Here is a 22,774-nt window from a genome sequence, read left to right as displayed (position 1 = left end):
ACAATGATTGTATTAGAAGGGCGGTTACAATAATACCTAAACCTGTAACTATTGTGGTACAGATGTTAAACTCTGCTTAGATTTGCATTGCTACAAAAGGAAAAAAGGAGCTTGCTAAATTGTACATTTAAAGTTAGCTTTAATAAGTTGATGAGGATTGGCGAGAGCATGAAAGACAGATTACTTCCAGTGGTAGATACGGGGTGGTCCAAGCTCTGGAGGCTGCACCAAGAAAATTAACCGTAAACCATCATCTGAACAGTGTTCTCTTCTAGGTGGTTTCAGGAGCTGCAAGGATCAAGAAATTTAAGGGCTATCAACTGGAATCTGTTCTGAGATCCACGCCTAGGAATCCAGCACTCCAGTTGTTATTTTGTATATTTTAGCTCTGGCCATAAAAGTAGTTGACAGAGAAAGAAAAAGATGAAATCTAGACAAACTGAAAGCCATTTCTACAATTTTTTCTTTGGATTTTACTTTTCTTAATAAGGCCTGTATTATTATTTTCATCTTCTTATAATCATAGGACATTCCTCCTTGTTTTTTTGTCTCCCAAATATGAGGATCACTTGAAGCGTTCCTCAATGCAGACTTTGACTACAATGTCCTTTAAGGAAGATGAAGTTCTATGCTTTCTCACAATGTGAATTCAACTGTATATCTGGATAATACGAATATAGCTTTGTAATCTCTTTCAATATGACTTATACGTCCTAACTCATACGATACAATTTTTCTATTGATTGAATTATTTATTTAACTAAATAATAATCATTTTAAGAATTTTTAAAGTTTAATACAAAGAAAGTTAATTGAAAATCATTTAGAGAGTGTTTTTCCCATTGATAGTCAGAGTGTGCTACTTCTGATTTCAATCCCCAAAGGAGAGTATATATTTGTATATATAAATGTAATACTTCCCCTACTTTTTTGAAGGTTGAATGAAAAAAAAGGTCTTCTCCTGGGATCTTCATCCAGACCCTTTGAGTTATGTCATAAAATATAAAAAGTTTTAAGCAAATAGTAATAAAGCAAAAATGAAAATTGTACCTTGGTAGTTACACTGGTTTATGAATAATATTAAAAAGACAGTCAACTTACAAATATTGCTTTATTCCCAGTTGTTAAACATTTTTTTATTATACTCTTGTGGCAAATATTGTTAAGTTTTAAAAAACCTTTCCATATAATTCCTTTCCAAAGATTATAGTTAAAAATGGTCCATACAATTAAGATTTGTGGTCTGGATATTTGGCTGGAAAAAAAATAAGCTACCATGAACTCCTCACATGATTTTTTGTTTTTTACTGCGTTTTAACATTTAAACCCACACTTATCGCACTAAATATGTATTTAGTAATCTCTCTCAGCCCAACAAAACAAACAAAATTAGGCCTTTTGTATTTAATCATGTCTTAAAACTCTTCCTTATCTTTCTGCCAAATGTTACACTGGTTAAAACGCACTAAGGCTCAGAGGCAACTTTAGTGGTCATTAAGTTTGAAAATTCTTAGAAAAACGTTTTTTTGGGCTTAGGCTTTTTTTTATTTGATAACTTTAAGTGTACAAAATCCCTTCACTGTAATAATTTTTTGTAGCAACTTAAAATATTTTTTTAAGGAATTTTTGTTGGTATTTCATTCTAGTTTTTGCGCAATTTTTAGAGGATACAAACGTTAAGGTATTTTCACCTAACTTTAGCTGGAATTAGCTGAGTAATTCGCGAATACTGGATTTCAACGTGGAGATCACAGTTAAGATTCCAGCTACTGGCCCTTAGATTGCTAGGAGTTTCTTATAGCTCACTGTCCGGTAACGAACGGTGGTGTCCGTAACAGAGCACACTGTCCGGAGCCTGGAAGTGCACCTTAAAACGCTCTGTACGTCAATAATCTCAGATGTTAACGCGCCTTAAATAGAAAAAAAATATATATATACTAGTGCATGGAGTTTTATGTAAGAATTATGAAGAACATTGAAATTGACTTATGTTGCCCTTTACTGGCTTTGGTAGTGGGAGACATTTTCACATTTCACATTTGTAAGTCGCTTCTCTTATAAATTCAGTTTGTTAAAGTGAACCTCCCCTTCACTGCTGAACTCGGAAGCTTGAGCACTTATTTTATATATTAAAAAATATTTTTTTTGTTTTTCTTTTCCTTGAGTGGTTTGGGATTTTCATCTACCAACAGATGTTGAATCATCGTTGGGTGATGACACTGACAGCACTTTTAGCGTGACACAGAAACATTTTAAGTCCTTCTAAAACAATAGAACCTTGTTCTAGAGCAATAGATTTGTAGAATCATTATTACTTTATCTGAATTTATGAAAATACTTTGTACGCTTACATTATTTTTCCATCATTTTTTTACTCTATAATATTGATCTACTATAATAGCCTGAACAATACAAATAATAAATGGATGTCCGCTACGATAAATTATACAGTAATCTCGTACATTATATATCAAGTTTCTGAGGCTCTTTTGTATTGTATGGAGTTGGAAGGAAATAGGGTTCTCTATAGAAGTGCCCTATGTAAAGGGTGCTTCTTTCACATCTTAACGTACTAACACTATTGGTAGATCTAAAACTTTCCAAAGTCGCCTTTATCTGTAAAGAAGATTAAGACGTGTTGGTGCTTAAGTTGTGAAATCCGAGTATACCTTCTCTGTTTAATCCTTCACCCTGCTAGCAAGAGTTTGATCGTTTTACTAAAAATCTTTCTTTATTTTATCTCTCTCCCTCTTTGTGTCAACTTATTTATTTATTAATTGTATATTAATCTAACGCCTTTTTACTATAAAATTGGCCACTTCAACTGTAATTACAATCAGAAAATAATAATAAAATATATTAAAAATTTTCTGCCCCCCCCAAAAAATGCAAAAAAAAACCAATGCATTGAAATAATTGTTAAAAAGAAGTCCGCTAATTGTGAAAATAAATATTAACAATAAGAGATGTTATTAATCAAGATACAGATAACCTCTTGTGATCTGGATATCGATATAAAATTCAGTAGTAGTTCAATTACTTAAATATATTTAATGTCGATTAATCATTATGAATAAAACTTCATAAATGAAATATTAAAAATATATAATGAAAAATTAGTTGATGTATAGTTGATAAGTAACATTTCTTTACTGTTATTTTGTTGACAGCCAAGAATTTATTTATGAAATGTGCTCTTATTGGAATAATGTTTTACGTTCAAACAGAAAACGTAGCATAGAATCTAGAGAAATTAATTAATTAATTAATTAATTAGTGATATTATTAGGTTAAAAGATATAGACTGAGTTCTACGCAAAGTGGGGCTATTCAAGGGTAATGCAATGCTACTACTAGGTGAATATTTAGTTTTATATTGCTCTTTATGTATAATTATACCACGCGAAATTACTCACAAATTACTGTATAATTTCTTGTGATTAGAATTAAGTTCTAAATATTTCAATTCATATCATATTTTATAAATTATTATACATAATATAATACTAGTATTTTCTTTATGTAACTGCTCAGAGAACTATAGTACTGAAATTACTAAAAATAAATCTATTATGAGATGGATAAAAATGTTGTATTTTTGTTGGAAAAAAAACATTTACAGTGGGGCCAGACAAAGGAGAAGCATTACAAGAAGACTGGGATTTAAGCTGGCCAGCTTTGTGGCCATGTTTAAAATATCTTTCAGCTGAAATTCCAACTTCTATTTTTACATATATATAATTCCCTGCTCAATTAAATAGATGCTGAAAAAGAAAATGAATGAGTTAAAATGAGGTGTCATTATAATGTGAACGCAAAAGAAAGAAAGACGATGGCAGAGTGTTGAGGCAACAAACAGTTCCTTCAGCTGCCAGTCCCAACAACTCTTAAGACCTGTTAATTAAGTATATTGTATTTAATTCTAGTGCTCCCAGTATAAATGCCCACCTTAGCAATTTGTCTAATTCACTGCCCTACATCATTATCGTCCATGCCCTTCTTTACATCATCTTTTCACCCATTACTCTTCCTTAATAATTAATTAACTAATACATTTGTTTATTCTACTGGAGTTCATTTTATGTGTAAAGAAAGATCAGTTTTTTGTTTCAATATTAATATTTTGCTTTAAAATTAAAGAAAAGAACAGTTCCTAAGCAGCATTTATATCTATAGAAATGTTCGTTCCCTTTAATTTGCATGTTTTTTTAATTAAAAATATTACCTGTACAGTCAAGCACATAAATTGAGTTCATTGAACTCTGACAGTCAACTTTGTTTTCTCATTTTTTAATGAGTGAGTTTGGAGTGGAATTTCCATCCGTTGGTTTGTAGGGGTAGCTCCGAATGTACTAAGATTCCGGAGTGGTTTGAGGCCGATAATCGGACCCTCATGGTGAATATTATTGTGAATACCGTTTAAAATTGGCAATAATATTGAAGTGTTCATTGACGTATTGATCAATTCTTCTGATTGAAACCTAATTAATAATCAATTTTAATTATGCAAATTATTGCATAATTGACATTATGTTTTATCGCATTGAATTTAAAGCTTTAACAAGTCAGCTATTCACTAATCAATAAGATTTATCCTCAGTGAATATGATGTAGATGAAAGAAATAAACGTCATGATAATGGCTGGAAGTGGAGACGCCCCTTCAGTGGAGTGACAGTGGAGGAACTCCCAGCCAAACTTCAAAATAGTGAGTTGATGAAATGAAAAATCCTTTGGGTCAGCACAGCAGCTTTTACTCAAGAGCGGTCAAAATGAATGAAAGAGCGGTTATTGAATGACGTAAGCTTCCTGGTTTATAGGAAGGAAATTTTCATTCCGTTGAATTTAATTCAACAATAAATTCGTTGAAGAGAAATTATTTCAAGTATCTTTCGCTTGATGGAGGCAAGCTGTTCCTATTAAGAGAAAATAATGAATTTGATTTTAGAGGGACAGGCTTTACATGAAGAGGCATTGTATGATTTGGGCAAAAAATAAAATTTAACTGATTAAATACACTCAGCAGTTATACATAAATGTACGTATTTTCGAACAAAAGTGTTCGAAATTTAAACTTCCTTTACTAATTTTTTTATAATAATGAGCAATTATTTAAACAAGAGAAATAAATTATTTGCATAAATATTATGTTATATAGCTTAGCCCACAAATTGTTTACCTCCCCTTCTTCTCCAAAAAATATAATATCAATTAAAGCAAGAACACTATTCAAAGCAGAATATAGTACATTCTGTTAGTGTTCCATCACCATCGTTAACATTCTTTTAGTTTTTGAGAAAAATTTCAGTGGCATTTATAAAAGGTAACCACCGTAAAATTTAATAAATTTATTGTCAGCTAATGAGTCCATTTTAACGACTTGTGACAGACTAAGTTTAACATTTCAGCCTTCTTTTGTAAACGACTTGTTTGTTTAGCATTTAAAGCCCCTGAAAGTTTTGTATCCAAAAGTAAGTGCACGGCTCTGATGCTCCATACAGTCTCGATTGAAATACAAGGTGAAGAGAAGTATTGTATAGCTGTTCATCTTCCTGATGGAGACGTTTCTTTTCTCTGGAAAAAAACTTTTTTGTTGATAGTAAAGTAAGTTGAATGTTCATTGTAAAAAGCTAACAGTCATTCATTCTGTAGTATAAAATGAAAAATCAGAGGACTAAAGTGAAAATTTCCCAAAATTCAATTTTCTTTCCTATTTTATGAAAAGTAAGATACATAATTTTGTACAATAGATATTTTGTAAGCATATCATTGAAAAAAAGCATTCATTTGAAAAAAAGAAGAGTTTACAAGGGAAAATCACCGAAATAGTTTCAGATTCTTTTGTATTTTTATTTCTCTCTCATTTAATATTATGCTGAAGGTTAAAATAAATTTAAAGGTAGCCTTGATTTATAAAAATAAAGGTAAAATACAGCGGAAAAATACCGAATTGGCTTCCAGTTCGTTTAGATTTCTACTTGTTTTGTCTCTGTTATCTAGTTTTAAGGCCAAAGCTGAAATATACATAAAGGGTCGCCTTCATTTGGAAAATGTAAGGTAAAATTCAAGGAAAAATACCGAATTGGCTTCCAGTTCGTTTAGATTTCTACTTATTTTGCCTCTGTTATCTAGTTTTAAGGCCAAAGCTGAAATATACATAAAGGGTCGCTTTCATTTGGAAAATGTAAGGTAAAATACAAGGAAAAATACCGAATTGGCTTCCAGTTCGTTTAGATTTCTACTTGTTTGTCTCTGTTATCTAGTTTTAAGGCCAAAGCTGAAATATACATAAAGGGTCGCCTTCATTTGGAAAATGTAAGGTAAAATACAAGGAAAAATACCGAATTGGCTTCCAGTAAGTTTAGATTTCTACTTATTTTGTCTCTGTTATCTAGTTTTAAGGCCAAAGCTGAAATATACATAAAGGGTCGCTTTCATTTGGAAAATATAAGGTAAAATACAGCGGAAAAATACCGAATTGGCTTCCAGTTCGTTTAGATTTCTACTTGTTTTGTCTCCGTTATCTAGTTTTAAGTCCAAAGCTGAAATGTACATAAAGGGTCGCCTTCATTTGGAAAATGTAAGGTAAAATACAAGGAAAAATACCGAATTGGCTTCCAGTTCGTTTAGATTTCTACTTATTTTGTCTCTGTTATCTAATTTTAAGGCCAAAGCTGAAATATACATAAAGGGTCGCCTTCATTTGGAAAATGTATGGTAAAATACAGCGGAAAAATAACGATTAGGCTTCATCTTTCACTAGATTTCTACTATTTCTTCCGCTGTCACCTACTTTTAAGGCCAAAGCTGAAATATACATAAAGGGTCGCCTTCATTTGGAAAATGTAAGGTAATATACAAGGAAAAATACCGAATTGGCTTCCTGTTCGATTAGATTTCTACTTGTTCCTCCATCTTAGAGACGTCCATAGCATTCAATGTTTTTTTTTTCTTTATCATAATTAATATGTAAACTAAGAGAAAATAATTGGTTCTCTCTTAACAGAATTTCGTTTTTAATTCTGTTTGTGGATTAAAATGATCGGTATAACAGTTTAGAGAGGAGTTTAAAATTCCCGTGATATGTCAAATAGCAAAAGCAAGAACGCACTCACATACTACCCATCGTGAAAATGGAGTACAGTTTGCGTGTTACGTTGGCAGTGGTACTAATGAGTGCGCGTACGACCTCCGGACTGCTTTTCATGCTGGGCTATGCTGGAAGATATATTAGCATGTTACAGAGAATGTGTATTTGTGGTGTGAGCAAACAATGGCTGCCGCGACAGACAGTGGGTCTAGCTAGCTACGAATATGGTATATCAAACCTCTTTCTCTAAACCACACACAATTCTATGTCGTCACACACAAAAACAAACCCTAATGTACGGTATAAACCTTTCATATATATGATGGCGAGATGGGGGTCATTAGTGTCAATTTCTACATGGATTTAGAACTGGGCAGTATGAGATTTGATTGTGGTATGCGTTACTCACATAATAGCTATATCTAAAAGCTACTTTTGATAAATCTGAATAATCCACATGTATCCAAATTAGCGTTACATAGGTGTTAATGTTTGCTGTTTTCGTTTGGCTAACAATGTTAACAATTTGCACTCTCGTTACGGTATTGTCTCGTGTTTATTAATTGTAGGGTAAAATTTAAACCACCTGGACTTGGTACACATGCATTTAATTAATGGTATGTTTGCCATTATTGTCAACAATTTGTCTGCATCTGGCTGCCAGTTCAATGAGCCTAATTCAAACCAAGTCATATTGTACCGAACTAACTTTAGCCACCTATTCGCCTCTAATTTCTTCTCAATTCTGACATTTAAAGATTATTCTTCCCGATTTATTTTCTAGAAATAGGGGACTACACCTTAAGAGTTGCCCTGGCATTAAAACATGTGAATCCTATTATTTTTGTATTTTACCATCTCTTTATCAAATTAATGGAGGCCTGGATTGCTATAAGAAACAGTTTTGATCCAAAATTTTGTTTAAACGGTGGTTTCACCCTCCTTAGAGTGTTTTCTCTTTACTGAGAAGATTTGGATTGACTTACTCCTTATAAAATTAGGCGAATACTACTTTAATGTAAGCTTCTTTTTCATCTCTTTTAAACCGACTTGGTCACTCAATGCGGATAGAGAGGATGTTTTTTATTATTTATTTATTGGTGTTTTCCGTGAGCTGAGTAACACTTTGCAACTTAAAAAGTATTATTTATTACCCCTTCCGTATTATGGCTATTTGTTTTATAGTTTTCAATGATAAAAACCTATTGATTATGGAGCCCCGATCAAACTGTTGCTCCAGAAATAGAGTCAATAGAGAAGTCATCAGAACTTATTCCAAATTTCCGGATTCGATTATCCTCAACCACTCATCTCAACAACATATTGAGATGTGGACAAAAGGAATCAACTTTAGAATTTTTGGAAAGGGTCTTTGAGAATAGAAAAAAGAAGATATTTGAGAAGTTTTTCCTAATTCCCTAAGCACTTTGTATAATTGGAATTGGTAGAATGAAGGTACCGAGTTTAAGAAAAGTGCTATCTGTAGCCAACTATAGCGAGGTAAGACTTCCATATTCTTTTGTTTTATTGATATCGCAAAAAGAACACGCAACAACTAGATTAAAGTTTTAAGTACTCAACTGTACAGACATGTTTCATTTTCATTTCAAAATAAAGGCCAGGAAGAGGAAAATAAATGATAAATAAAGAATAATTTATTGTGGTAGCCATGTGTTCTAAGGACCCTGCATAGTATACGAGCCCTGGTAAATTTAACTGCGGTTGCGACGTTAGTGAGAGACACTTAATTAAATTAGTTATTAGACATCTCCATATTAGAGTGCGAGGCAATCTAATCTAGGCACTTCTGCTATACTAGGTAAGATCTGAAATGAATCTAATCCCTTTAATGCTTTTGAAATTCCACTCAGTATTTCCATCTTAAATGATTCTCCATAACAATTAGCTGTATTCTACATCAAAGGTATTTACCTTTAAGCTTTTCATAGTAACGAGAAGTAGGACTCGATTGTTCCCTTGGGTAATCAAAGCAATTTCAAAAGATTCATAACGACCAGTAAGATTAGATTTCTTTTTGTTTCATTCTTAACTTCTTTAACGAACTCTTTTATTCTCAATAAACAGTTAATTATACATTCTAAACACGAAGTGCCCTTTTTTTCTCCAACAATCTCGCTCCTTTTTGTTCAACTTATCTTCAAAGAGAAATTTGTTCTTAATTTTGTTACTGTAATAGTTGAATATACTAAGCTCCTTGTGTCACAACATAATAATAGTAATAATTTACGTATATCACAAGCTAATTTGTCTTTTAAAAATAAAATAAAACACTATTATTATTATTTTTTTTGGCGCATCAACAGCCGAGGTTATTAGCGCCTCTAATATCTGTTCTTCTCGAACATATTGCTCCACTACATGGGATGGCAGAAGTTCTTGCAACCCATGCGCATCCGACGCTGAACCTTGACCAGCAAGGTTAGTGGAGCTCCAGGTTACGAACAATGCCTCCACATATCCCCTCTTACATCATCGACTCAGTCGATGAGGGGGAGGGTGGATACATAGTTGCCATCCCTTACATTTTCCTCATTTTGGGGTTAACCAAACCCCGTATGCCTCTTATCAGTAAGATAAATTAAAATAATTGTAAGTAAATTATCGATGTGCTTCCTTATAGTAATATCATGTAGACTCAACTCGTTTCTTTCTTGGCCAAAAGGTTATTTGCTCTTGAAGGGAAGTACTTTTATAAATATTCCTTTCCCTGTTAATAGTCCTTAATTCTAACTGGGAGTAGTACTCTTATAAATATTCCTACACCCGGCTACAATAGCTATACCTACAACTAAATACTATACAGTTATACAATCATTCACGCCAATAAATACATTCACGCTAATAAATACAATTATACCAATAAAATTCTTTCACTCTACATTTACACTTTGGGAAGAGTACTCGATATTCCTCTTCCATTTAACCTCTAAACTAAATTATTATTATTTTTTTTTTTTTTTTTTTTTTGGCGCATCAACAGCTGAGGTTATTAGCGCCCGGAGCTTTTTTCAGTGCACTGCCGGCCTCCGGACAGTGTTCTCTCGTTACAGACAACACTGTCCATCACCGGACAGTGAGCTGTAAGAAGCTCCTAGGAAGAGAAAATCTAAGGGTCAGCTGCTGGATTCGAACCCGGGACCTCCGCGTGGGAGTCCAGCATGCTAACCTCATAGCTAATCCCTTCCCTATATTATTATTTTTATTTTTTTTTATTTTTATTTTTTTAATTTTTTGGCGCATCAACATCTTAGGTTATTGGCGCCCGAAGCTTGTTTCAGTGCACTGCCGGCCTCCGGACAGTGTTCTCTTGTTACAGACAACACTGTCCATCACCGGACAGTGAGCTGTAAGAAGCTCCTAGGAAGAGAAAATCTAAGGGTCAGCTGCTGGTATTTATTATTATTATTATAATTTTTTTTTTTTTTTTTTTTTGGCGCATCGACGACTATGGTCATTAGCTGGTATTATTATTATTATTATTATTATTATTATTATTATTATTATTATTATTATTATTATTTGCTTTAAGGTGCGTTTTTTGTGAGGATATTGTGCCTTGAGTGTTTTTCAGTACACTACCGGCCTCCATTGTTCTCTCGTTAAAGATAAAAGTGCCCATCGCTGGACAGAGAGCTCTGTAAGAGTCTTACAGGAACAAAAATTCTAAGGGCCAGCAGGACCTGGATTCGAATCCAGGATCACACCTACCACTGAGCGAATACCTTCCTTTATTGAGAATTATTGTTTACAGTTTATCTGATTCAGCAACTTTGCTATTAAGTTTACTGAAGTTCTGTTCTTCTTAGCAGGAGAACTGGGCATATAAAATTAAATTGTAAAGGATGAGATTATTATTGCATCAAGTGGTGCCATCTACAACTGCGAAAATAGGTTCAAATTTAATGTTCTCTGTTTCTCAAAGCCTCCTAGAATCAATGTTTCAAATTAAAAGTGTTTTTGTTTATTTCCTATTCTAATAGCAGACTAGGTTTAATGTACGTATATATCGTGGAAGGGTATCGCGATTCGCAGTACCTCTAGTACTTCTAGTAAGAGGAGTAAGAGGAAGTAAAATTTTTTAAAAACTAAGAAAAGTCTTCTTCAAAGTCATTCTTCCGTTTAATTGATTTTTGAAATTCTGAAAATGCTTTTAGGTCCCTTAATGTGTCTACCTAATTAAGCAGGTGATAAAGCTGTTCATTCCACTTTAGAGGAGAATCGTATCGTTTCATTTTCAAGATTAGCCTCCACTCAATAAATTTTTGAAAAGTGATAAGCCTTTAGGTATATGTATTCTAAATATAAAAAAAAGTTAAATGAAATCTTTAGAAGCATTTTCAAGCTAGTCATGAATAAGTGGGGAAAAAAATCTATCGGTAAAGCCGCATTTACGGTTAAAAGATTTCGTTTGTTAAAAGTTAACAAAGTACTGCAACTTTTCGTTTTATCAATATTCTGTTCAAACAAACTCACGAACACAGATTATATTGTGTTCCTTTTTAGTTTTTTTTTTTTCTTTTTTGATTTAAAGTAATGATCTTTATTTTCTTTATAATTATCGTGTATCATAGGAGTTTGAATGCATACGTTCCGTTTCACAGTTCTATATCCATACCTTTTTTTCTTAATGATTGTCTTATATCCTGTATTTTTAGATATTCTTGTCGTTATCATGCGATTTAGACTTTTCTTTTCTCAACGATGTCATATTGATATTGCTTAACTTTAAACTTTATCAAGGTTTGTTATTATCTCATTACCTTTTGTTTTAGTATCAGATATGTTCAAATTATATTGCTGTCTACTAATTTGATTTAGCTTATGTACTGAACGCTGTAAATCTTTCCCATTATACTGTAATAATATTACATCATCTGCATACCACAAGGCATTCAGACAAGTAGTACCTCTGCACAATCTTGCCTCATAACTTGGTTTATTGCCACCTTGATTTATTTACTTAGTACCCAGAAATTCAACTCTATAATGTTCAAAATTATCAAAAACAAAAGTTTTATTACCTTATTGAATGTGTGGTCATCAGCTTGGAAAACAAAATATTTATGCATTTTGTTTTCATCTTAAAAGAAAATCAAATCTATTTATTAGCAAAGTTTTTTTTAAAATGTTGTTTAATTGAAAAATTCTTTATAATCTTCGCGAGTTGATAAGTTTTGTGCTAAGAAAAATGAAAACATTTTGTAATAGGCAATGAAATGAAGTTATGCAGTCTTGAACTTTTCTTTCATTTTTTTCCAACAAGAAAAAAGTTATTTTTATAATGGAAAAGCTAACATTAGCCTTTGGTTAAGGGGTCACTTTCCAAACAGTTCATGAAAAGTTAAAAGCAAAGATGAGAGATAATGGAGAGCGAGGGTTAACAGAAATCTTAACTAGGAGCTCCTTTACAGCTTTCTGTGCAAGACAGCACTAAAAGCTTTAATCCCCTCTGATCTTGCGATTAGCTTCCTACGCTCCACTCGCCTCCTTCCAAAAAAATATGCCCCTACTACTTGTAAAATGTACGTAAACATTTATTTTAATTCTACATTAAACAAAATAAAATATCAAGAGACTGGTTTTGAACCTAGATATTATTATTATAAAAAAAAATAATTTCACCAAGCCTCTTGCCTGTATCTTTGTTAAAATATCTTAACACATTACCGGCCGCACGAGTTGTAACTGAATATAAACTATCCACCGCGCATTTGTTACGTGCGACAAGTGCAGTTCTCAAATATAGACCACAATTACGCATTTATAAACTATGAAAGAAATAAACTAGTGATTAGTTAATTAATATTCATTTATTTTAATTCAAATGACATAAAATAGTATTTTGTATCATGATAAACTTCACAAATCAAAAATAGCACTAAATTCAGTGTGGAATTATTTTATGAAAAATCGAGATATACCATTTTCTGCTAAGAGAAATGTATTTAATACAGTTTCTAGGACAGTAATGTGCTATGGTGCACAGGTGTGGGGAGGAAATATGTTTGAAGAGGCGGAGAAGCTGCAAAGATTCTTTTTAAAAAAATGTTTTAATCTTCCGCGGTTCACCCCTACATATCTGCTGTATCTAGAAACAAACTCGACACATCTCTTCATCTACACGCTCAGACTGCACTTAAATTACATAGTTAAAATTACGCAACTTCCTGCTAATAGATACCCTCTCTTAATGACAAAAGAATTAATAGCAAAAAAACTATTTTGGTATTCTGATTTAGAAAAACTCATAAATAAATTTAATATAACTGCGGATATTTCTTTTGAGAATATGAGCAATTGGAAATCTGAATTTGATAAAATACGTAACCGTTTGGAAACAATATTTCATGCAGAATTCATTGAAAGGGCACAGAGATCAATTTCAAACATGATGTACAGAGAGCTGAACTTTGAGCATAAGTGTATTAGCTATGTGTACGACAATAACATGAGCGATAGTGTTTGGATCATGAAGGCCAGAAGTGGCCTGTTGAACTTAAACTTTAAAATCTATCAACATAGCGAACATAGCTCACTCTGTAACTTATGTAACTTGTCTCAAACGGAAGACTCTTTCCACTTCATAGCTGTCTGTCCCAGATTAAAAGAAATAAGATTAAAATGTTTAAAGCAGGAGATATTGCAGAAAGATGTGTTAATAAAATACTTAAATGGAGAGTACGGCTGGAATTCAATTGTCAATTTCTGTAAGATTGCCTCAAGATTACGTCAAAATGTAAACTCTAGTGCGTAGATAAAATGTGAGATGATTATTTCTCTATATTACTATTATCTATTTTAGCTATTTATTTGTTTTTATTTCTTTTCTTTTTTTGTCTTTTTTTCTCATTTAAGTATCTTTTATTATTTAATTAAATTATTTTTTGCTTTATTTTGTTTTTATTTTTTGCATAAGCATACAAGTTTACAATTTATTTTGCTTTTGCTTATTTGGAGAAGTTTTTCTTTTATTTTCCCGTTTGTATTGTTTTTGTGTAAATTTTCCATCTCATTTCTTTTGTATTTTTTACTTTTTATTTGGTTTTTGTATTTTACTAGTAATGTACCAAATCTGTTTAATTTAATGTATGAGATGACCGACTCCCCCGATGGTCGATGGCCAGGAGGCAGTCTTGAATAAAGACTATTATTATTATTATTATTATTATTAGTATTTTGTAAAATTTAGTATTTCTGTAAACTGAAGATTCAAGACTGGCGAGGAATCGGTCAAATAGGAATTGCATTTTTCAGGGCGTGGCTATGCGGGTTGGTTGAGTTACAGAAACTTTTATTTGACCGATTCCTCGCCAATTTTGAATCCTTAGTTTAATAATTTACTGTCACGAAGCCTATTATATATTCATTTCTGTAAAGTGTGATATCTTTCGAAACATATAAGTTTGTACCATGGTAATCCACAACTTTTACAAATATAGCGAGTATATCCAGTTTTTTTTATTAGAAGAACAGACTCTACATTGTCTGTGTGGATATTTTTTCTTGCCGCCAGTAACCTTTTTCTCAAAACTCTGAGACAAGTTGGTATGTAATAAGGACGCTGTGGTAGGCTATAATTTCAACGATTTACAAGTCGATAATTTTCATTCATATCTGGTATCACATACTTGATGCTTTTCCCTAGTACCTTGCTGGATATACTTTTGGCATTGGTATCTATTTTTTCACCCTTAGCTTTTCGTATTGCTTAGTTATTCATGTTCTTACAACTTAGTCGCGACAGCTGGAACTATATTTGCTCATTAGTTTGATAAATGCCGCTAGATAGCATAGGCCTGCATATACTTAAAACCATGTATTCATTACTCCATTGCATTGCATTGTCAAACGGAGAGTTTTACCCGATCGGTCGTGCACTGACATTTTGCAAAACGGGGAGATTTTCCAGAGTGGTCGGCTATGTGTTAACACATATTTATAAATAATTTTTTTTGCAATTTTCTAGGTGGTCCTAGAAACTATCAATCGTCGATATCCCATGCAAGAAGCTGTTGCTTACACCAATGTAGGAGATGGAAAGTGTTATCCTCAGATAGTGCTCTTCGTCAGGATTTCTTAATGAATTAAAAGAAGGTGACGGTAGGAGCTGATCGGCGCAGATGTCAACAGCCATGGCGTTCGAAAAAACTAACCAATTTTTTTAATATTTATTTTCACAACCAAATCCTATTTCATCTATGAGAATAATCGCTAAATTTCCAGGTCCCAAAATTGTCAAACAGAGGAGTAAATCAGATTTCAGCCTAGAGATATTTGTAAAACCAATTCATTTCTTTATTTCAATTGTCCTTTATTTCATTCTTGTCGTTGAGATCGATGTTAGAAATGTTGTTTTAATGGTGAGGAAGTTGCCATGTCTTTGATGGTGATCTCTCTCAGATTGCTGGGCATTGTAGTTTCACAAGATATTTTTACATAATGAGACTCATTGTGAGTTTTTATTCTTATGTAATGAATAAAAAATGATTTCTTCACAAACAAAGTTCTATTATTATTTTTTGTAAACCTTAAATTGTTTTTTTAATTTATTGATCGTTGAAATTGTAGTACTCGAGTAGAAAGATAGTGTACCTCAGGATCTTATTCAAATAACGAGAGAGAATACTACTTTGTTAGCGCCATTTAATAGGTAATCCACCTTTTCCGGTTGAGCTGGTTAGAAGTGGAATTTAAATTAGCGAAATGCTCCAATATTAATTCCGAAACTGGTTCCATTAAGTTCCTTTCTTGCCAAACACTTCAGTTTTGAAAGCGTACCCTTCTTCATTAAGTAGAAACAAATAAGGCAACATTTATTCTGGAGGTAGCAAATATTTTATTCAAATATCGCCGGCGTACATCCATTTTCTTGCAAACAGACACAAAGCAATTTCAATAGAATTTATAAATTTAATTTTAGTAAGAGAAATAACCAACTGTTTACCTCATAACTATTGGTGAATTATTTCAAAATGAATTTAAAATATCTTGGCTACTTTGAATATGAAGGTTGTACTAATGGCCGGGCAACACAAGAGAGTGAATCCATCGACTATGGATACAGCCAGCCAGCTAAGCCTATTAATATGTTAATTCTCAGCGAATAATGTTAATTCTATTGAGATTCAGCCTTGGCATGGTGTGCGTACCGAGGCTGTAATGTTCACCAAAACTCTAACCGCTGGCCAAATAGCTAGCAACATCACCCTGTTATATAGTCTTCTATCCCATTCTGGGAGATTTAACAAAAAAGTCTTTTAAGACGCTAATGAGGCTTTTTTCTTTACTAAAAAACAAATACTAAAAACCAAGAAGTTGGACTTGAATTGTTTGCATTGATTAACCTCTCAAATTATGTGTTTGTCAAGCTATGATTGGCTAAGTTAAGTCTTTTTTTGATTAGAGCAAATTAATTATAAGAAAAATGCGGAGATTTCTAGAAGAAAACTGTTTTCTCTAACTCCTATTTCCAGTTCTTTGATGTAAAATGAAATTTTTTATTGCTTGGCGAACTTGCTCATTATTTAAAATAAATTAAGTCTATATATTTGAAAGAAATGTTTGAGATCTACCTGTTCAATCTTCAGCTTTCTTTTATTCCCACAAATTTACCTTCTATCCCCCAGGATACCTAGAAGAGCTTCATTCCTTTTGGGCAGCCCTAAAATGATTTTCTTTCACACTCCCACTAATTTGTTAAAAAATTGTATAAAAATTATTCCATTGCCCTGCCAATCTTCAAACAGATAGCACAACAATACTAGTGATCTCCTGCTAAACCGTGGCCTCATTCACTAAAGCCATTGTCTTCCTTCTTTCTAGCCATGCATCCTAACTCTAGATCCGGACAAGTCAGTTACCTTCTGCCTCGAATACTCTTAAACATCTTTTGATTAAAAAAAAAGAAGAAAAAAAGAGCTTAACCAATTTTTTTCTTAGAAAAGAGCTCTTTTTAAATGAATTTTAAAGCCTAAATAAATATAAATATTATAATAAACTGAGTGTAATTACTATTGTAGTAGCTTTGTTAAATCTTCTACTACAATTCTCTTTTATCTATGTTTATTTTTTGAAAAAATTTCTATCAACAATTTTAAGGTCATTGAAACAAAACAAAAATTGTTTCAATTCATGTGTTTCGGTTTTAATGCCACTTTTGAGAATCCCTTTCTTATAAAAGAATGTTAACAATAAAAAAAAAATCAACTAAAGCAAAAAAAAAAAACGTTTCCAAGCCTAATGAAAATGGAACTTTTAACTGATAAAATATTTTTTATTCTGTTGTTTCAGTGATGGTGTAACAGATTCACTGGCATTGGATGAAAAAGTTGACGCTTTAAAAAATCTAACTGATCTATTGTCCAGAACTTTCACATCGCAGTTTGTATTTCCAGTATTGGGCGAAGCTGATCCATCTTCACCAGAAATACTTATTCAGCTTGGACAATTGTGGAGGCATTGGCTTCCAACTGAAGCGCTCAACTCATTTATAAAAGGTGTGGTTGTGATTAATAATTGCCATTTTTTGCCGTAACAGAATGTCATGAGCACTAGGTCAACTGTAGTAAAACTGAACTCTGTATACTTTTAGTTGAACAAAGAGATTTCTAAAACAGCTTCAAATGGCCACTTCTCTTTCTTCTGCCTATTTATTTTCCTGTATTTTAACTTTCTAGGTACTAGATTTCTAATGGTACAATAAACAGGATAAGTAAATGGAATGAAAGGTGCTTTTTCTCTACAACGTTGTAATAAAATGAATTATTGTATCAAAAGTAAAGGTGTTATTTTTAAAACCTAGAATCAAAAAGGGGAAGTTCAGATTGCTACTTCACTTAATTAAATTCACCTTTTTTTTAAGTCGCATCAACATCTGGCGCCAGAAGAACTACTGGCCACCAGGCAGTGTTCTCTCGTTACAGAAAACAATGCCCGTCACCCGACAGTAAACTGTAAGAAGCTCCTAGGAAGAAATAATCTAAGGGCCGGCAGCTGGATTCGAACCCTCATTAGAATCCAGTACCAAGCTAACCAATTTATTGTTATTTTATTTATTTCTAGCCCAAATCTGCCATTTCCGCTCTACTAGGTTTTCAATTTTATTTAAGCGGAAATATATGTATACTCGTACAATTAGCAAACTGATTTTTAAAAAGGAAATATTTTAAATAAATTTTCGAATAACAATTAGGTAAATAAGAAGTTTTTTTGCGTTTATTTATGCTACAATTAGCGCGTTGGCGCAATAAGTAACAATAACAGAGTTACAAATGAAGCAAATGAGTGGAGAAGTTACCCAGTGGTAACACTACCAAACATTAGTTGGTTAGTCACTCTCTTCACTTGGAAGGAGATCACGAGGCCACTGTCTTTTAAGACGTCTTGTCGGGTTGTCAGGAAGAGTTCTAGAAGAAAGATTTTGAGCTAGAGGATTTATATGAGATTGCAGGCTGAAGTGGAGTTTTCTGTATCGTGTTTTAGCAACTTGGGTGACAAAAGGAATGTTAAGGTCAGAGTGTATAGTCAGGTTGGAGACATAAAATGGAGCGTTTACGATGGTTCGAAGTATTTTAGATTGAAGAGATTGAATCCTTTGGAGATTTGAGCGTATGGTTGAACCCCACAGCTCTATTCCATAAGCCCAGATGGGTTTCAAAATAGAAGTATAAATCAGTCTTTTGTTGTCCAGGGAGAGTCTTGATCTATTGTCTAAGAGTCTTTTAAGTAGTGGATAACGTCTGTTCAGTTCTGTTCTTTTAAGTCTAGTGTGGGGGTTCCAAGAAAGTCTTCGGTCTAAGTAAAGCCCAAGGTAGCGGGCAACGTTTACTACTGGTAGAGGTGTTAGGTTATAGAAGACTGGAGGAAGAGTAATGCGACGAAGAGTGAGGTGATGTTTTGCGACTTAGTTTCATTAAGCTTTATAGCCCATTTCTTGAACCATTGCTCTAATGAGGAGAGGAGAGAAGTTAGAAATAAGTTTTTGTATTAATGTCTAATAATTTCTCTTTATTCAGTCTTCATATTGTCAACAAAAGGTAAATAGCATTTTTAAGAGTTTTTAAGCACTTAAACCTAATCCCACTGTTGCATTTTGGAAATTAGCAACAAAATGTGTATGTTTATGATGCTCATGGTTTATTGTTTTTGTTATAGGTGGCTATTATATGATAGAGCAGAAGTCTCGAAGACTAAGATTAATCGCGCTCAACACAAACTTGTGGATAGGAACTGGAACCGAGGATGACCCTGGAGGGCAATGGTATTGGCTGGAAACTCTAATGGAAAAGTCTTCCGAGAAAAAAGCAACAGTGAATATATTCATTTATCTATCACTTTTATAGAAATCACTAATAAAATGTTTATAATTTTCCAAATACACTCGTCTTCCTAACATTGCATAGTTTGACCCTGATAGTGAGAAGTATCCATGACTTTTTTTTTACACATCTTACCATTCTGAATAACCTAAACTTGAGGGCTGTCAGTGGAATTAGTCAAAATGCGATAATCGGTAATAAGACGGTGATTTTTCTTAAGTATCGCTTCAGCATCGACCTTCAATAGGGTTACGCAACTCGGCGGATAACATATTACACAAATCATTATATTACAATGGACTTCTCCACCTAGCATGTGATTATAGAGTAGATTGGCACTGTTAATTAGCTTTGCTTGCTAAAATATTTACAAACCAATCTGGTTTTGTGGTAAACATTTAAATGGATAAGATTAATTTCGCATCCAACTATATTAAATACGCAAATCTCTTAATTTTGAAACATAAATGAACCTTAATAGAGTGGTGTAATGGGTAAAGCATTCGAGAAATTAATATTTTCTACTTGAGTTATTTGCTATTATTTTGATTATATCAGTTTTGATAACAGCAATGTGCCTCACAGAAATTAATATAGTTGGAATCATAGCGTTCAAAAGGTATCGAATAAATTCATCCCCTACATTCACGGTGCTTATGATCATAATTTCCTTTTGCCCCAAAATTAATGAATGAGATGAGATAAAAAGGCACAATTAAATATAAAATGTAATCATTCAAGAATTGTTGGCTATCTCCATCGATGATTTTGTTTCAGAGTGTTGGTCTTGACTATTTGAGTTGTTATTAGAAATGAACCACAATTTTGGTAATTATAATAGAATGCGCTAGTAGTTGTCTTAAGTATACACTAGGAATCCATCCTTTGTTGCCTGTGTATTATTAATACGGCTCTACAATTAATTGTTGTGAATTCATCATCTCTTTTAGTGATTGATTCATTAATCCAAAAAAAAAAAGAAAGCTGCCTAATTCAGTTATAATTTTATTTGCCAAGCTTTCGAACTGCAGGCTGAGTTCTAAGGAGTACTCCCAGCTGTAGCAGGCGAACGTTTAAACTGACTCAAGACTGCGAAAAGTCCATCTAGATTTGAACAGGTCTCTCTAGACAGAGCTATCTTAATAGAAATAAATGAGCAAATCTATTCTAATTTGATTCTATTTACACTTCACTTAGGAAACACATACATTTTGATGCTTTGAAGTGCTTCTTAATTAGGCTTGAATCATCAGGATTGTAATAATGGACCATCTTACATATAAATATCACTAAAGAAAATAAAAAAAGTCATGATACCACACCAAGACGGAAATAGTGGACATCATTATCTCTAAATTTATTCTAATGGTGGAATTTCTGAATTAAGGCTAAATCAAGGAAAAGAAGTTTAATTTTGAATTAAGTTAAAAGTTTTAAACAATTTTTGGAATTAAATCACCATTTGTGCCCGTAATCCGATATTTCAAACATACTGATTTAATTTAAATTTTCTTAAAAAGATTTATGATTCTTAAACTTGAAAGAATTTGTTTTAGAGTTCAGTATTTCTTTTTTCTTTTTCTAAACGTTTTTCTTCTGCTTTTATTGCCTCCAAAAATCGTTTAGTTGTTAAAAACAGAAGGAGTGTTTCATATAAATATATTGTTTTTACACGAAAATTAAAAGTGAAACAACCCTTTTTTTCCTCCATTTCCTTTATCTTTAATTAAATTCGTAACCAAGAGGGGAAAAAGGAAATTCCACTTTCCAACCCATTAACACGCAATTAAGATACAAACAAACAAAAAATTGAAAATAGAACAGTGTGGGTCAGGGTTTATTTAATTTCTTTTTAATAATCATTGTTGGAAATGGAATGAATTTTATTGTTTCAATTCATTTAATTGTTCAATCAATAAATTGAATTACAATTTTATTTGGAGTTGTGAAATCACTAAGAGGAGTAATTTTTGACGAATTGCATGGGAATTTTGGAGCTCTAACTTTTCGAATACGCTCCTTTCAAGAGGGTGATTGAGAGAGAAATCGTGTTGAAGGAGGTTTAGAATACGAGCAAACATACATCCTTATTAATGAACTTAACTTAAATCTCTATTCCATACTTACAGTTCTTCAAGCAAAGCGATGGATAATGATTGCTTGGTGAATTAAATAAATAATGAAAGATAAAATGCTATCTCGAAGTGAACATTGATTAATTGGAAGTTATAACAAATTGCCTGCCTGAAATTGATGAATTTGAAGCAGCATACTATAATATTGGCGCAAGGAGTAAATCAGGCGGTAATACCGGTGAAGCTAGCCAACCAAGTAACTCGACCATACAGCTTTTTATTTATTTATTTTAAGTTTTGTTTATTTATTTATTATTATTTTTGTTTAATTTAAGGACTTCCACATCTGAGGTTATTGTCGCCCGGTGCTTTTCCCAGAGCTCTGTCTCCGGACGGTCTTTACTAACAACGACGTACATCATCGTGATGTAAGAAGCTCATAGGAAGTAAAAATCTAACAGCTATTTTTGTAAACTAAAAGATGGCAGATGTATTGGAGGTTGTTTTTATTTGCAATCTCCAAGGGAAGTGAATGCTTTCTTCTTCATCCTCTCGCTGTATCGAATTTGCTTATTTATTTCTATTAAAATAGCTCTATTTAGAGAGAATTAAATCATTCGCCCCCAAAAAAAGCACTCCTAGTTTATCTCTAAAATTTAGTTCTTCGTCAAACGCATTTTCCTCCCGATGGATATACGCCACCCACTATAGAAATAAAGAGCGTTTTGGGTAGCACTCTGACCATTGGTATACCCTCTTTATTTCTAATTACTTAAATTCAGAGAATGTCGGGAAATATTAGTTTTATTAGTCAACCAAATAACGTCTGGCGCACCTGAAGAAGATAAGACATCATCAATGTTTCAATCAATGATTGAATCACTAATCTTCCACTATCATTTCCAAAATCAAATTTCGATTTAAATTAAAAACATAAAATTAAGAAAAGAAAATAATAATATTGATCCCGTTCATTAAGTTTAAAGTCTCCACTGTAGACTTTGTTTAAAAGGGCAGCCTGCAAATCTAAGAAAGATTGTGTAACTATATTAGATTTCCAGTAATCAACTTGCATTTTATGTAATGTAATAATACGAGTAACTCAAGTAAAGTGTGTTAGCTATCTGCCCTCCTGAAAAAAAAAGATATTACTTATTTTGCTGCTGGTTAATTGTAAACAAATTTAGTTCTGCAAGTATAGTGCAAGCTATGATGGTAGTGGACGAACTACGAAGGCATTTGTACGGGGTTGATGATGTGACGCAATCAGCC

At 32.7% G+C, this 22,774-nt stretch overlaps 1 protein-coding gene across 1 annotated transcript in view; it reads left to right on the top strand.

Annotated features, from left to right (window-relative positions):
* The window catches only part of LOC141451336 (acid sphingomyelinase-like phosphodiesterase 3b), a 267,887-nt gene that overhangs the window by 225,959 nt on the left and 19,154 nt on the right, over positions 1-22,774 (top strand). The window contains exons 4-5 of the mRNA XM_074122628.1: positions 17,401-17,606; positions 19,264-19,418. Coding sequence (XP_073978729.1) covers positions 17,401-17,606; positions 19,264-19,418 — 361 coding nt within the window. The remainder of the gene's footprint in view (positions 1-17,400; positions 17,607-19,263; positions 19,419-22,774) is intronic.

The sequence above is a fragment of the Rhodnius prolixus genome, unplaced genomic scaffold, assembly GCF_049639745.1.
Source record: "Rhodnius prolixus isolate KJV_2025 unplaced genomic scaffold, Rpr scaffold_8, whole genome shotgun sequence".
Lineage (NCBI taxonomy): Eukaryota > Metazoa > Arthropoda > Insecta > Hemiptera > Reduviidae > Rhodnius > Rhodnius prolixus.
This window is presented reverse-complemented; position numbering and strand designations above follow the sequence as displayed.